At 37.8% G+C, this 17,000-nt stretch overlaps 1 protein-coding gene across 1 annotated transcript; it reads right to left on the reverse strand.

Moving 5' to 3' along the window:
* Window positions 1-587: 587 nt before the first annotated feature.
* On the reverse strand, window positions 588-16,084 carry LOC145462835 (uncharacterized). The gene is made up of 11 exons (XM_081446459.1): window positions 15,534-16,084; window positions 15,168-15,383; window positions 8,656-8,778; window positions 7,489-7,635; window positions 6,916-6,999; window positions 5,043-5,150; window positions 4,592-4,834; window positions 3,859-4,062; window positions 3,416-3,672; window positions 2,756-2,876; window positions 588-1,995 (listed from the first exon to the last, which is right to left on the reverse strand). Exons 1-11 carry the CDS (start codon window positions 15,909-15,911, stop codon window positions 1,834-1,836), a joined length of 2,043 nt encoding a protein of 680 aa, XP_081302585.1. The 5' UTR covers window positions 15,912-16,084; the 3' UTR covers window positions 588-1,833.
* Between the last annotated feature and the right edge of the window lie 916 nt (window positions 16,085-17,000).

Genomic DNA, 17,000 nt, shown 5'->3' on the forward strand with positions numbered 1-17,000 from the left:
ACAGACACTTCGAAGTCACAGAACAGCAGAATAGACAGTGAGTAGCGTAGCCAATAAGAGAATGGCTTTCGAGAAAGGTCTTTTAAATTAGTAGATTTATACAAATTCGGACCGGTTTAGATAGGTTTTCAATTGAGTGTCCAAAGTCAAGCGGTAATCAGGCAATAGCCCATTTTCGAGTTGACCTAAGCCTCTCTATCAAGTCGAGGCCTGGTGCCCAACCATTCAAACCATTCCAAATTCCTGAAGCACAGATACCTACAATCAAAAAGCACAACAGCCGGTCAGTTACAATGCGGACTCACTAGGGAACAACACCACAAAGTCAGAATATTAATGAGGATCGAAATACATCAATAGCAGCGAACCATCGTGCTACAAATAACGACACGTAACTGTCATGGCCTGATGAAGACTAGCAGTATAGCAGTCGAAACGTCGCGATAAACATCTCAAAGTGACTCCATCGTGAGGCAAAGGAATAAAGTTCATCTTTTCGCCAAATTCTGGTGAGAAGTAAGGCGCTGCCCGCAACGCAAATTCGTTTTTTTCGTCTAAGGATGCAAGCATTGAAGACAAACAGCCACTCACTGTCAAAATACTCCTTTTATTTCTTTACCTCTTTTGATAAAACTAAGTTTTTCACAACCATAAATCTTCCAGCAATTTCATATCCACTTTCTAGACGTATGATGGACTGACTAAACTTTTGTGTGCAGTGTTTTTGAAATGTTGCATATATTAGTTGTAATTATTATAAGTCCTTAATTAATTCCAGAAGATTGGCAGACCATAAAGTGACGACCTTAGTTCAAAGATTCTGCTAGCGGAGAACAAGCAAGAGTCGCTAACTTATCTACATAGATTAAATCAAATTTACGATTAAGGTTAAGCTAACCATTACCCATACTTTTAAGCTTAGCTTAATAAAAAGAAAACCATTAAATTTACCTAAATACTAGTGCGGTAAGAAAAAAGAAAGACTGCGACATCTTAGCATCGGTTTAATTAAATAAATACCCAAGAACTCGTTTACAGTCTTATTTATATCGCAACACAAGTATTCGTCAGACTTAATTATGTACATTTAATGAAAAATCTACACACACTGCCAAACACTTTATAATTATATTCTCTAGAAAGTTCGCAATTCGCAGAATAAACTTATTTAACTTCTTGGGAGTCACATAATTTAATGTTAATTTATCTTCAAGTGCTTTAACGTTAGACAACGAATCGAGCGATAAACTTTCTGCCCTCTTCGTACAGAAGAAACGAGACCTTATTACATTTAATATTACCATTAATATAGATTATTACACCTCCAGTTAAAAAATTGACGACTTTTAGCGCCCATGAGACGTGTACGAACATCACAATGTAAGAATGGATCGTTAAGCCGTCAGTCAATCTCCAGATGACCGATAGATGACAAGCGACACGAGAAATTCAAACCCGAGACGTATCTGGCCAACAAATGTTAGGATAACTAAAAAGCTCTTCAAGTGGTAGATACGAACAAAATATTGCAAAAATGTCCAGCTATCAGAATAATCCGTGTCAACATTTCAGGATCTGATCTGTTCAATTAAATAGATATTATAAATAAAGGATAGACATGTCTTGATAAAAAAAAATAATAGGCAAGTCCAAACTAAAAGCTCAGGCCATAATCATGCCCCGCGCAGCCGTCTCCGTGGGAACGAGGCTGTAGAAACCCACGGGAGTCGGATGGACATTGAACCCTGGAGTTCAGTCTTCACTCGGCACTTCACGATGGCCAACATCGAGTTAAGTCCATGGAACTTTCTTCCGTAGTCTGTTTCTTCTACATCATAACACGTTCTGCCGTCTGTTGTTACCACCGCTCCAGTGCCAACGAGTTGTTCGGGCAAAAGCCGACATCCGTCTTCTTCTTGCGTTGTCATCATGCTCTTTAGCAGCTGTTTTCATCTGTTTTTGAACTTGGTCGTCTATTAAAGAGGCCATATCAAACTGAAGAGGAAGAAACATAAATGTGGTTATTTTAGGGGCCCATGCACGACTTCTTAAAGTATTCACGAGCCTGTTCTGACACTCTTGGACTAAAGCCTGCACAGAGATATAAATGTTTGTCGAAGTATACCTTGAAAGAACCCCAGAGATTACCAGAATCTTTTAATGAAAGTCAGTCGTCACAATAATATTATAACAAAGTACCACTTGTAGAGGCCACCGCAAGCGAGGTAAAATGATTGCGGAAACACCATTTCCCTAGCCTCTTATAGGGGTTCAGTTAGTCAGGGTGAAGAACGAAAAATAGAAGCGCTCTTCTCACCAAGCCTCTCTCTTCTTTTTGCGCTCCGCCCGTTTATTTTTGCCAATTTACTGAACGCTGGAAAATGCTACTGTTTCGCGAAACGTTCCACCGTTTGGGCGTACATGCAACAATTTTTGTTGCGACATCTATTTCTTTTCGAAAAGCAAACTATGTTTCAATCATTTTGCTTTTTTCACAAATACTTTCCCGTTTACGCGGCAAGGAACAATTTTTTGGAAACAATGTTTTCTTGTTGTTGGGCCACTAAAACAAACCATTCCTTAATAGGACCATCTCATTGATGTTAAAAATCCTAAATGTTGCCAAAACATGCAATTTTTAAGCCCTAGAAAGTATGGTGCAGTCTCGCCAGTACAACACAGAAACTAACTAACTCGTACGAAAGAAGACCAAACTTAAAGAACAGTGAACGGAGGGTATAAAACGTTAACTTGCCTGCCAGTCTTCTAGTTGTTTTGACAGCTTAATCTTCTGTTCAATGGCCTCCTTCAGTTGATGGTCGAGTTCATCTCTGTCTTCTTTAAACTGCTTTAATTCTTTTGCTATACTTTTTTCCCTAAAAGCAAAACGGCATTCGGTTTTTTTGGGAAAATAACACGTTGTTTCTAAAAAGTACAACAGGTCAACAACGGACTAAAATTACTCCTAGGCCATGAACTTCAGGACAACGTATAAATAAAAGAGTTGAACGTTTTTCATTGCAAATGTCAGGCGACAAAGGCGAAAAACTTCACTGAAGAAGTGTATTTATAATAAGGCCCATATATACACAGCAATACTCCTTCGCACATTATACAATACAACCCAGTATAAGCGGTTATGTGGTTTTTAAACCAACTGCTTGGTTTTCTTGTTGTTGTTGTTGCTTGTTTTTGTTTTCACTGTCATTCTGAATCAGGCCAACATCAACGATGATCGACTGACGAGCGTTTTCGCGCGCTTTTCACCGGCTGCACGATCTCGCTTCGAGTTCTGATTGGTTCATTCCGTAGTTTGCTTTTGCTGTGATTGGTCAGACGCGTCTACCTTGGTTTTGGTTTCCCGTAATTGGAAAACCGCTCTAAAACGACTCCACACATTTTTCAAGCCCTTTACCTTTCAACAGCGTTTTGCCTCTCTTGCACAGCTTCGTTGTAGATAATATCGTACGCCAGCTGTGATTCGCACTCTCCCTTTGCTAACTTGTTTCTCTGTTCTTTTACGCGTTCAATTTCGTTGTCTCTCTCGTTTAAATCCTCTTTTAAACTAGCGACTTCGTCTGCCCTCTTCTTTGCCTCCGAGTTCACGGCAACAAGCTTTTCTTCCAGACTATCGATGCTTTCGTGGGCTTTACATAGTTGTTGTTTTAGATTCTACAACAACAAAATTAGGTAATAGTTACATAAAAGCGTGTGAACACTCAAGTTAAAGCTATTGAGAAGAACTTTGAGGAGAGTAGACCTTTTTGTTAAATTTGCGCACTATTATCAGGTAAAGAGTTAAGACTTTGAGCCAGTTTTACTACGGATAATGTTCAACTTCATTCTGCAGCAACTCACCGTTGTTCTCGTACTGTTATCTCTGACCATTTGCTCCAAAACGTCTCTAAAATTCTTCACAAATGTCGTGAGGCATCCCGGCTTAAAATCAGAACTGGGCTCCAAATCATCTATTTCGACTGAGTCCGAGCTCGCGTGAGAACTTCGGAGCTCTTCGTATAATGCTCGCAATTCATCGTGCGCTTCGCAAATCTCCTTTTTCAGCTGTAGAGGAAAGAGGGAAACATACCTCTATAAACAAGAATAAAAATGCTCCTATTCTGACAGTTCAACTTGCGAGAGCGAAAGCAGTTACAAGCAACAAGACCCGCTTAATAGCAAGACTTTTCCGTAACTAAAATTCTAATTTTCTTTACGCGCAAAACATAAACCACGGGAGACTGAACAAGGCCGAATGTAATAGCTCGCTACGTGCGCTTTTAACCTGGAGGGGGAATAAAAGGAGGAAGAAGGACAAGAGGGAGAGTAGGGAGAAATAAAAGGACTATTTTCTCCTCTCCCTTCCTAGAAAAGCCTAATATTGAAGCTATCTGCACAATCACTTGGAAACTAAAATAACTCGCGTTCTTTATTCTCACACGACGATCCACACATAAATTCTCCATGCTGACTTGAAAAAGCAGACAAGCGACATTATCTCAACGAACCACCAACCTCTAAGAACTAATATTTGAAAAAACGAATGGCAATCAGTAGGGAGACTTGATATTTTGATCATGATTCATCGTCCTACCTGAGCGTTCGCCTTCTCCTCTTTTTCAAGCTGCGCGTAGAAGTCACTATCTCTCGTCACCCCTCCGACCACAATTTCGTGTTCATCGTATTCAAGGTCACTGTCGTCTGACTCGTCATCGCTGATACTGCTGTACTGCCTCTGGCGCTTGTTAGAGCTCTGACCCAGGCCCATCGACGAGGAAGCCTGTAAAGGCTTGGGACTTCCGTGGAGACTGGCAACTGGTCTCAGCCCCACACCCATCTGGGAAGAGAACGAAGTTGTTAAACGTGAACTCCGAAGTTTTGTCTCAAATGAGATCTAACTTGAAAATCGCAAGTGGCTTGAACTACGAGATAGGGGACACAGGGGAAGCTGTCGCGGCGGTGTTGCGTGACCACTAGCAATAGCAGGTGTCGCGTGACCAATAAGAGTAACGGCCTGAGACAAGAGACATAGAGCTTTCACTCACCATTTTTGGTGACGAGTCCTTGCTCTGATCTCCATCATCGACTCCTGTCACGGACAGATCGGACAGCTCGGAAAATAATGACGTCCTAGATAATTGTTCCATTGATGCCTACGGGTACAAGCAAACAAAAGATATGAGAAAACGCTGCTGAGATGTCTAAAACAACTTGGTTCCCAGGGGTATCCCAGGGGTATCCCCAGGGGTATTCCCTGACGACAAGCTTTCTGAAACTTTTGCCCTATTTCAGACCAAAAAATTCTTCTTTCCTTCCCCGAGGGGAACTCCCATATAAAAAGGACGGGGGTGCTCGTCGGGTATTTTGAAAAAAACCCCTAAGAAGTACCAAGATCCTGTTTTGTGGGCGTGGTTTGAAATGTTTTCACCTCTAAGATGTACCAATTCCAAACAACACATAATCTTCTGTCAAATTTGTTTCGGCTCATTACCCTTAAAGATACCGCGAAAGCTACCGCTGTGGATTTCTTGAGGCGGAACAACAACAGGAGCTACCAAAACCACTTTTTCTACCCCTAAAAGTTACCACGAGCATCCCCGTCCTATTTATATGACAGTTCCCCTCGGGCTTTCCACGCCCTATTCCGCCCCTGAACGAAAATCGATGCCCCAAGCCCCCAAACAGAAGCAGGTGCCACATTGTGACGCCAAGAAGAACTACAAGCTTACGAGTACTGTGCACTCCCGCATTTGTCAAGGCCAAGGGTTTCAAATTTTCGATGTTTCTTAAATCGTACTTCTCAAAATATGAATAATGGACACTGGGAAAGCTAAGTTTCAACTAATAGTAACTGCTATTGTTGACCAAAGTAGCTTAGAGTGCCCGAACCAGACATACGATGAACTTTTACTAAAACATTAGTAGTTCTTCTTGGTAGAAACTTTTATAAAGGTTCCTGCTAGTTTTTGCACATTAGCCACATTGCGTGTTCGTTTTCAATTCTGACCAACTTTGTATTAAAAATTGTAGTAAATGTTTTAAATATCATGCCATTATGTCGCAAACTTGAAATCATCAACGCCAGACTAATTGGCAGTCTGTAAACGTAGATGGATTTCCACCTGTCGGATTTCCGCCCTCTTCGTAGTAGGCGTAAATCCTACTGCGTTTGTAGGCTTTGTAAACAACCAACAAAAAAAAACATAACGTGCGTGCGGACGCCTACCATTTCCTCTTTGTAAAACAAAGGAAATAATAGATATCTAGATGCAGACGAAAAAACAAAGCGATATATCGCTTGAGTGCATCTAATTTGTCTTTTTTGTGTGAACTTTTGACCTGATTTGACGTAAACGGAAGTTTACAGTACTTCAAACCCTTCACTTCACTAAAGGATGTTGTTAAAACTATTTTACATACTAAGGACCCAGCAGAACAAACAGAAACTACTTATCTCTTTTTACAGCCCTTCGTCCCCCATAGTCCCACCTCTCCTAGACTAGAAGGCTAAACTTTGTCCTTTAAAAGCGACATTCTATGCTGGTTGAGTGGGAGGCAAAAACAAACAAAAGAAACACGACAGCTGAAAATGGCAGGGTATACCCTTGAAAATAGAAATTGCTTGCAAACGTGCGTAAAAACCGAATTAATATAAGCCATTTTGGTCTGACACAAGTGCCACCAAGGACCACTTTAGGGGTAATAGGGGTATAGGAGTGGAAAATTATATTAGTTTGTTCTAAAAATATATACTGTTAGGGCTTTGGTTTGTGCCTTGTCTGTCCGTTTACAATAACTAAGACAGTCATTAAAATAGAGACACCTCGTTTAGTTATAAGATGGACACTACCTATTGATTAGTACTGCCCCCTTCTTCTCTCCCTCAAATCAGTCAGCACAAGAATTAATATGAATTACCTGCATCTTGATTTCGTCAATCTGATCCTGGAGAAATGCATTGAGATCTTTGGACTCATTGAGTTCCTCTTCACAATGAGCAAGCTGAAAAGAGTGAAAGAAAAACAAAATGTTTTACAACAAAGTCAAACCTTCGCTACGCTGATCAGTTGATACTCAAGTATGGGAATAAGGAAAATTATCAGCATGGGACATAATCTTGGTGAGATACCAAACCCTCATATATCTAACACTTTAAAGAAATACACGAAAGTCAGTTGGGAATGTCAATTTTTCAAATCTTCAGACAAGAACAACAGACACAATTTAGCTTGAAGGAGCTCAATCAACACATTTTCAATTATTGTGACCATGTAAAAGAGATCCTCTTTATACTGAAGGAAACCTGAAAATAGTAGTTTACTAAGATGGCAAAACACCAAAGAGATAACAATAAACCATAAGGGAACAGGGATGGTGAAGGATGGAGAACACTGACATGGATTACAAATGACAAACTTGAAAAAAAAATGGCTAAACTTTTTGAGATGCGAAACCTAGACCTAGCTCCTTTAACAAGATTTTTATTCATACCTGCCCCTTGCTTGAAGTCAGTTTTTTCTCTAATGACTGATTCTTTGCTAAGAGTTCTTCTACTTCTTTAGACAGAGTTTCCTTGCTGGTTGCAAGTTCAGAGATGGTTTTATTCAGGCTCAATTTCTCCTCTTCTAGCCTGGTGAGCTAATGACAAAAGGACAACAATCTAAGTTACTTGCAAACTGATCATGCAACAAAGATCACTATGTGATTCCAGAAACTGGAAATTAAAACAAAGTAAAAACCTGCATAAAAGAACAAGTGGAGTAAGAACACTCAGGCTGAAATTTGGTCAAAAAAGTACCTTATACATAAGAACACATTCAGCCTGAAAGATGAAAATTGTTCTTATATAAAAAAATCGGCTGCCGGTTAGATTAGAATAACCTACTAGGGTACAGAACTAAGTACAGTACTGAGTAGATCAATATATGTGCTATACATAAATTAATTAAAATGTTGTGCTTGCACATTGATTTCATCTGTATGCAGTTTTTAATTTTTAGAAACAATTTTAAGAACACCTTAAGAACTGATTTTGCAGAAAACACCTGATATATAAGAACAAAATCAGCCTGAACCCCCAAAACATGTGTTCTTTTATGTGGGTTTTACTGTAAAAGAAATGTATCTATGGTCAAGGCTTTTAACAAAAGTATGTGGCTAAAATAACCAAGATGGAATACTTGGCCAGTGACAGAGGGGATTGGAAGCGATTCATCAGTGGCCTATGCTCCGAAATGGAGTGAAAAGGCTTCAGATTATATCAGATGCCGCTAAATTAGAAACTTATTTCAAGAGGGGTGGAGATAATTTAAAGCAAAAAAATTCTATAAGTGGGGAGCATGGATATTGCCTACTATTGTGTTAGCAAATCCAATGACAACAACATTATTATAGCAGAGCAGTTTTCATTTGAGTGTCGAAAAGTAATTGGTTTTGCATCACTATGCTACACAATTGGCTTAAAAACTTGTGCCAGTTTGTCATCCATTCAGAAGTAAAACCGAAACTAATCATGAGTCGCTCCCATCATTTTTGTACTTTAGATAGTACTGGTTTAGTACTTCAACAAGCCAGCACACAAGGGATATATTTTTTCTGGCATATAAATACTTTCAAAAAGGAGCATGAATGACAAAAAGGTTGTTAATAGTTTATTACCTTTTCCCAGAGCTCATCAATTTCCATCTGTTGTAACCGATCATCATCCAAGCTAATTTTTCTGCTAAGTTGTTTCCTGAGAAGACCAAGATCTCCTCTGAGCTGATCATTCTCTGTCTTCACCTAAAAATACCAACCACAAGAACCTTGGTTACACAACAATCCTGCGATGTTCAAAAAAAGTGTTCAAATGTTGTTGTTTATAGTAGACAATGTGCTTAGCTACACCTAGCTAGTTCAAAGGCATGCCACTTTAACTGAAAGAAACAAATATTTCAAACATAAGGCCACAATATCCCAACTGGTGGCAGGCAGACCACCTGGTTACTTACAAGCATGACTGAGGAGTTGAACTAGGGTTTACCGAGAAACAAATCCAGCTTTGTGGTCAGAGCAGGACTTGAACCCACAACCTCCAGATTTCAAGTCCGGTGCCCTAACCACTCGCCCGTGCTGCCTCCCAAGATGATATTATGATTCAATGATTTGTTTGTTTGTTTGTTCCTTTCTTTGTTGTTGTTTTTCTTTTTCAAAAGAAAGAAGCTAATTTAGGTCTGGTTTTCAATGGCAATGGAAGAATACCTGAGGAAGGCAGGTGCACAAGCACAAAATTCCACACAAACAGTGACAAATAAGAAAATTAAGGAAAATTCTGACAATCAACATGGTGTTGAAACAAGAAGCTGATTTTGATGTCAATGCATCTATAAGTCTTCCAGAATGCATTAAAATGATGTTATGTTTTCTAGATTTAATTTCAAGGGGGATGTCTCTCAAATAAAATCCCTAGAAGAAATAGTTATACCTTTGGGGCTCCTCCCATCTAAATTTTTGGCGGTTAAGAAAGCATCTTTCAATTGTACTGTGGCAACCCTTGCAGGAGTTAGTATAGCAAAAATATTAGATTAAAGTATTGCAGAGTGTTTGACAAATGCTATCACCAGCTTCTTCGTTAGGATCTTCACCGACTTCAAGAATTAGTGACAGCCCTGGTTTAGTACTTGCACAACAGTTGCAAGCATTTGAGAATTTATCATCAGTTCAGAACTTTGAATCATCAGTAAAGATATTTCATCATTCAAGAATTGACAGTGGGGACACTACATTTACTGAGCTTAAGGATGCCCATCAATAAGGTGAGGAATTGCTTCAGTTACAGACACAAGCAAATTCGGATGAAAAAAAAACAGGCCTAATAATTTCTTGACAGGCTGCTTCATCCACAAGACTGCACATAAGAATAGCTGGTTAGGTGACAACTACACTTTTGAGAGTTTTAACTGCTTAGGAATATCCTGCTCTGTGTACTTCAAAAAGTAACTCCCCTCATTTTTAATCAAATGAAAAATTCAAATCAATTGAGAAATTTCACTTTTGTCTGTCAAAATTTTCTGAACAGTCACGTATTTGACACAAAATGAAATGGAAATAACTCCTGCTCTGTCACTACCTATGAATAATACATGCAGGTTTCTTGGATGTCATTCTACCCTGTGAGCCGAGGTCCCTTCGATCTTCCTAGAAAAGTCAGGAAGAGGAAGGGTAATGTCATTCTTAATCAGTGGAAAAATGTCATAAGTTGAAAACCTTTAATAAATTTGTTGCTCAACATTTTTGTCCATCAAGATAGGACACTAAACAATAGTAATGTGACTGTCATATTAAAATGCTGGTAATTTGAAACTCCTGCCTCCTACGTTGTACACTCAAATGTCAGAAAGAAAGATGTATGTAATTGACAGTTAATTTAGCAAATGATAGCTAAACAAACCAATCATCAAAAAAGAGGAAAATTTCCCACTGCGGATTTCGCAATTTTGGAAGATATATAAACACAGTCCATGTAAAATATTATATAACTAAGCTGTATTCGGAAAACTAGAAATCTTATTGGACTACCTAATAATTATTATTCACCTATCTGGCAATAACTTCAAACCACCAGCAATTGTGCAAATCTGAAGACAAAACTGAAACCACAAAAATCAAGTGGTAACATAAAACAACTGGAAAATATTAATTTTTCTGTTGTTTATACCAGTTAAGTCACTGATAATGAAAATACATGTAGGGAAACTGTTTGACTCAAATATTTTGTTTTCTTTGACAAAGAAAAAGCTTTTTCTGTATACCATCTTAAAACTAGTGGTAAATTTAGAAACTTGAGGTTAATGCGGTTGGAAAAGGTGATACCCTCAATATAGTAACATTACCAAAATATGAGTAAGGTTCAAAACCACTAAGTGATAAATTACCATTGGAACTAAAAATTTGTCTTGTTCAAGAAAACTTGCACTAGACTTGAGAAAGATACGAGTGTGGAAACTTTTACTTTATTACCAACATGAATACCTTAGGCAAAAATTCCCTTTTTGTTTCTTACACATTGAGTGAATGAATAAACACTTGGCTCCTAAATGAGTATTAACTGCATTTTTCACAAAATGTATTAGTTCAACAAGAATTTTTCCATTTTGTGTTTTTCAGTTAACATGTTCGAGAAGCCTGTTATTATCAAAAAAATATTCTTATGGCGAATGTTTAAGGCTTTAGTAGTTTTGGTGGTGAGAACAAAAATTCGAAATTCCCATCTTCCTTTGATCAGTTAATTACAAGTTTGTATATTAAACACAGTAATCAATTAAATGCCTAATAAATTCAGACAGTTTATGAGAATAAATCTACAGGATAACCAATGGCTCATAATTTTTAGGTGTTGCTTAAAATATAGTTGAACCTCCACTATAAGACACCTCTTTACAACTGCCAGAGTTTTTTCATCTTGGAAATATTTCTATCCATACGCTCAACTGTAATTAAAACATAACCGGAGAGAGGTTCGACTGTACTCAAGTGTAATTCATCCCCCAGAGCTCCCTAATAATAATTATGGAAACTTTTTTCTTGCCACCTGCTTTATTTTACCATTGATTCTTGGCAATGAAAGACTTACTGTATAAATAAAATTAATATTTTGTTATTATTAACTTCTGACTAAAACTCTACTGGAAAACCTTGTGCGTCACCATGCTAGCTTAAGTATGGACATCATTTCCCTAAATGTGTAAATTGCATTTTTTTTTTTTAGATACAGAGAGTGTGGTAAGACTTGTCTATTAATTGTAGGCATTGTCTAGAAATGTGTCATGCAGTTAATGATCTTCAGTGTGAACGGATTTTGTAGAAGTATTTTTTGTATTGCAAATTTACGAGGGGCCCAAAGGTTCCTAACCATGAAACCCTGGGTGCCCAGCACATAATTATAAGATTATGTGGGGAAAGTAAGTTTTTCCAGTCACCTAAAGGCAAAAGTTATTTGCCTATGGAGCCCGGGCACTTCTAAAGTACAGCCCTGTATCTACTGAAAGCCACTACCCACCCCAGGTCAGTGAGATTTTCAGTAAACAAGGAGCAATAATTTTATTGTAATTATTAATTGAATAACTTCACATACTGTGCCAAAACTGAATCCCACAGTGACAATTTATATTCATGTTGTTGCGCTTAAATCACCAAGTCTGTTCTATTATCCACAGAATATAATACACAAAGCTAGACTGGTGCATTAATTGCAGCACTACTTAGGTTAAGTTAACTATGATGAACAAAGAAATTTAAAATCCTTTTCTTCTTTACTCTGGTGACAGCTGGAAAGGATTTTGAGGAGCTGCTAAACAGTCTGACACGTGGGCTTAGACCACCTGCAATGAACCTTGAAACATTTGTGCATTGATTTTGAAGCATTCAAGAGTTAAAGTAATATTAATTATAATTCATAGGAGGGTGGTTGAAAGACTACCCTCACAGTGTCTCTGTCTGTCTAGTGTCTTTGTACGTCTAGTGAAAAAAGAGAATTATTTTGTAGGGGAATTCAACCAGGCCATTCATTTGATGTGTACAGTTGCACAGTGCTACTGAAAGTATAAAGGCTTGAATGAATCTAGAAATATTTAGTATGCTGGTTTATAACTGAACAAATCTAGTCCAGCGAGATTTTCATCAGCCCTTTAATCTACACCATCCAAATTACATGTACCTCTAATCTTTGTTTTAGGATTAAATTTTAGCCAGCGATCAGCTTTGTTTACACTGTTGAAATAGCCAAGAGCTGCTGTTAACTTCTGCCATGAGATTAAGAATTTTTTAGCTTGTTATTAAAGCAAATTTATCCTGCTGTGCACAATGTTACATTGTCAGAACCTTGAGGTAAAGATCCAGCCCTCCAACTTCATCAACAAGTGCCTAATACAAAGTTTTAACAAAAACGTGTACAGTAGTTATGAGTCTGACCCTAATACATAATGTAACCATTTTTATCAGAAATATGTACAACTGAACATTGGTTGATTGTAGCATGCACAATGGAATGTTGTTCGAATTTTGCATTAAAATAGTTGTCTCCATATGTTTTTCTTAAATAATTATAACAACTCAAAACCACAAAGTAGATGTGCTGTGATAAAAATGTAAGAGATTTATATTTGGAAACAAAACATAAAATGTAAACCCACACAACTCAGGAATGCAATTTTCAGCCTGTTAAGGAGTCAGCTTGAAGGCAGAAACTTGCAAATAATCTCAGTGACATAAGCTGCCTGGCAGTGTGGAACTCAGCAAAAACAGAAATGACTGTCTCAATCTATTCACTCTTTTAGATATATTTAAATTCTGTTTAATCTTTGATTTACAACCTTTGACATACAATCCAGAAACAAATTCATTCGAATTATATCATTTCTCGTGGAAATAAAAATCATGCCGTACTTAGAAAGTTCTAGTTTCCATCATTTCACCAAGAATTTCAGCTCTATTTTCAAAACTAATGTTGCGTGACTTATTTACCTAACAAATACAATAAATGAAGGCACCCCATGGAGGAATTATTTCTTAGATGGACGCTAGTAATTTCAAAAAACAATCGCAATTTATTGTCATCACGTAGCCCTTCCATTAAAACTGTGTTTTTATCCCTTTAAAGTATTTCCTTGCAATCCCAGTCTTAACTACAAGAAAAGTCAATTCTTCGCATTACTTATACAAAATCTGAAAAGGATATACAGAACTTTTTTCAACATATTGATCATAAGGTTGGCCATGCATTGCACCCATTTGAAGGCCTCTTTTCACAGAATAATAAACAAAAGAACTAGCTTCAGGCACATGGTTTACAAAAATCTCGCAGCAGTGTACAAATCTTTTGTTGAATGAAGCCACTCACAATGTTTCACGGCCTTTCTTTGTTGTCAAATTCATACAAGAAAACTATCTCAGTCAAAAAAATATAAGGTGTTGCTTCTGAAACCCGCTCAATATCGTAATACTTCTGTATTGGCTCTGGTGCCTGTTCTAAAGCCAATATGGAGGTTTTTCTCAACAAAAATTTAAGAATATATCAATGCAAGATCAGTAGTACCTAAATAAAGCCTGATACAAAAGATATGTTTTTGGTTTACACTCATGTAGTCGGAAAGCCAATAAATGACATAGTCCCTATCGATTTACCGACAGTGAAAGAGATTTTCTAAGATGCCCTCTTGTTACATGAACAGTTACAACGCACAATTAAAAGGTGACATGCACAATAATTGTCCCTTCGAAGAAATGTACACGACAGATTGAAATCAGCAAGTTGCTGGTTTCAGTGAATTGACTTTGACAGCAATATAAGCTTAACTAACCCACTAAAACGACAATCCTACGTTTTAGAACCCTCTTCTCGTTTCCTAACATTCAAGTAACTTCTTTTCCCAGCTTTTCCCGAACGTTCTATCGCTTGCATGAGCTGGTGCGTGAGCTTAGAAGCATTCATATCAGAACTAGAAGCGGCTAAAATCATATTACATCTAGAGATAAGGATAGACCAGTTTCTAAATACACCTTTCGTCATCTAAATCACTTGTGCGACGGTGAATCAGCAGTCAGAAAGCGATTTCACTCCGTTTCAGACAGATGTACTTAAATTTCAGGTATAAGCGATTCTTTCAAGGTGAAAATAGGATTTATTGACACGAGTCAATTTGCAATTTCGACCACAATGAAAATCTCCTGCGATTCTTATGCAACAGATCCATAAAAAAGCAGTCACTAAGAGAACTATAGCTAAAACAGGCAAAGATTCCATTTTAGCGGACGACAATGAGTTAAAATAATGTCTTACTATGAGGCGGCAGAAGTAGTTCTCCATCGAAAATCGACTTCAACGCGCGCTACAAGCTTCCTGCTTCTCGAATTACGATAGACTCGAGAAGGATCGAATTTCGTAAGTAAAATCTAATCCGACGAAAACTCGTCATCGCCATATATTTACACATAAAATTTCCGGTGAAAAACCCGCAACATTTCCTTGTGTATTTGTATCCTCGAGAACTGAACAAACTGCGTTTAAACATTACTACGATTCTAAACTTGGATGTGTTCCTGCTCTGAAGTGTCTTGACTTCGGAGTGGAAGTTTGGAAGCCACCTCCGCCCAAATTCAAAACTTTTTACCTGTTTATCACTTGAAAAACTCACCTTTTGAAGATCTGAATGAAGTTGCTCGTTCTCTTCCGTCAATCCGGCAAACGTTTCCCTTTTGCTTTGTTTGTCGTTTATCGAGTTGGACTGTAATGTTTTTAATTCATTACGAAGTGCTATCAAATCAGCCTGCAGTTCGTGTACCCGAGAGTCGTTCGCGTCTTCCAAGCGTTCCACTTTTAATTTGAGCTCATATTTATCCTGTTCCAGTTCCTAAACGAATGATAAAATTTGCTGTTAGAACTTTCTGGTGATAAAATTTATTCTACTGTAAGTAAACCTACTGACAACCTGTTTCATGACAAAGCAAACTGACTCGCGCAAACAACACTAAAAGACCTACGATATATTCAAACGGCTTACTTCGACAACTTGGGAATACTCTTCTTGTAATAATTCATACTTCTGACTGAGTTCTTCGTTCTTCTCTAAAAGAGCTTTTCCCAGCTCTGCAGCTAAGAGAAGATCCTTGTCTTTCTGGGCCAACTGCCGATAAACATCGTCTTCAGCCTCGTCATTGTCGTCAGCCAAAATTTCTCCGTTTTCGTCTATTCCATTACAAAAATCCCTCTCAAATTCATCACAATCCTCTCCAGTTACATCTTTGTCACCGTGAAAATTGTCAACTCCAATTTCATACTCGTTCATGTCCAAAGAGTAAGCTACTTCTTTAGGGATCTTCATTTGCGTTAGCTCCAACCGACCGCCATAACTTTCACGCATGAATAAGACCTCGCACATGACCAAAGAAGAACAGACGTAATGTTTTGCGTAGGAGAAAGCAAATTTGCATGAACCTGACTTATTGTTTACCGCTGCTAAGCGATACGGTGTATAACTCAGCACACTTCTTTATAGCCTAAATATGCAAATTTGAGTGAATTTATATTCAAGGCTTCAGAGTGCTTTCGCCCAATCGCGCGTTTTTTCCTCGCCGCTAGCCAATCAGAAGTGAAAAAGCGGAAATATGGACTCAGCTGGGTGTTTCGTGCCTAAGGTCAGTACAATTAACATTTACGTCATCCGATTTCCAAGTTGATTACATTAATAACGCAGTTTTTATAATAATAACAATAGATTTTTTGCATTCGTCACTAACAGACCAGCAATTTAATCGGAGAAATGCAATTCTTATCACGCTTGGTGCCTCGCGCCTCGCTAATCAGAATGTAAACAAACTGATGAATATTCGAGAGAGCTAACAAGGAGCTGTTGAAAAATTGCAATGATCTTTTAAAATTTTTGATTTTAAAACATAACAAGCAAACAGGATCACTAGTCTAAAAAGAAAAATATTTGTACATTCTTGTCTTTTGACATCACCAAGAAAGTAATCACAAAAAACACGGCTGATTTTCGTGAGGTATTCGGGAAAATTACATCGTGACGTCACCAGATTGGCGGGAATAAATAAATCACTTATCTCATGGTCTCACAAACAAAAGAACATTCGATTCACTTTTTAATTTTAGATTCTTGAAATTTCAGGGCGCCGCGATATCGTGTTGTGATAAAGCTATGACTCAGCTTACTGTTTATCAAAGACAAAAAACTCGTTTCAAGTACACTACAGTTGCAACAACGACGAAACGTTTAACTTTTCGCTTAGAAGGTCAAGGCGATTCAATAATGCATAATGGCTGTTCCTTTCAACATCCTGTTCTTGAATTAGAGAATTTCAAGTATTAGTCTTCCTGTTACAAATAAACATCGAGTTTCATATTTCCATATCTACCATTCTCGACGAAGGATTTGTTTCACTGTCAATTTTTCGGCTACGAGTAATGGTGTTAATAATACTAGAGTAAATAAAGGATTAGTTGTTCGTTA

This window comes from Orbicella franksi, chromosome 12 (assembly GCF_964199315.1).
Source record: "Orbicella franksi chromosome 12, jaOrbFran1.1, whole genome shotgun sequence".
In the NCBI taxonomy this organism is placed as follows: domain Eukaryota; kingdom Metazoa; phylum Cnidaria; class Anthozoa; order Scleractinia; family Merulinidae; genus Orbicella; species Orbicella franksi.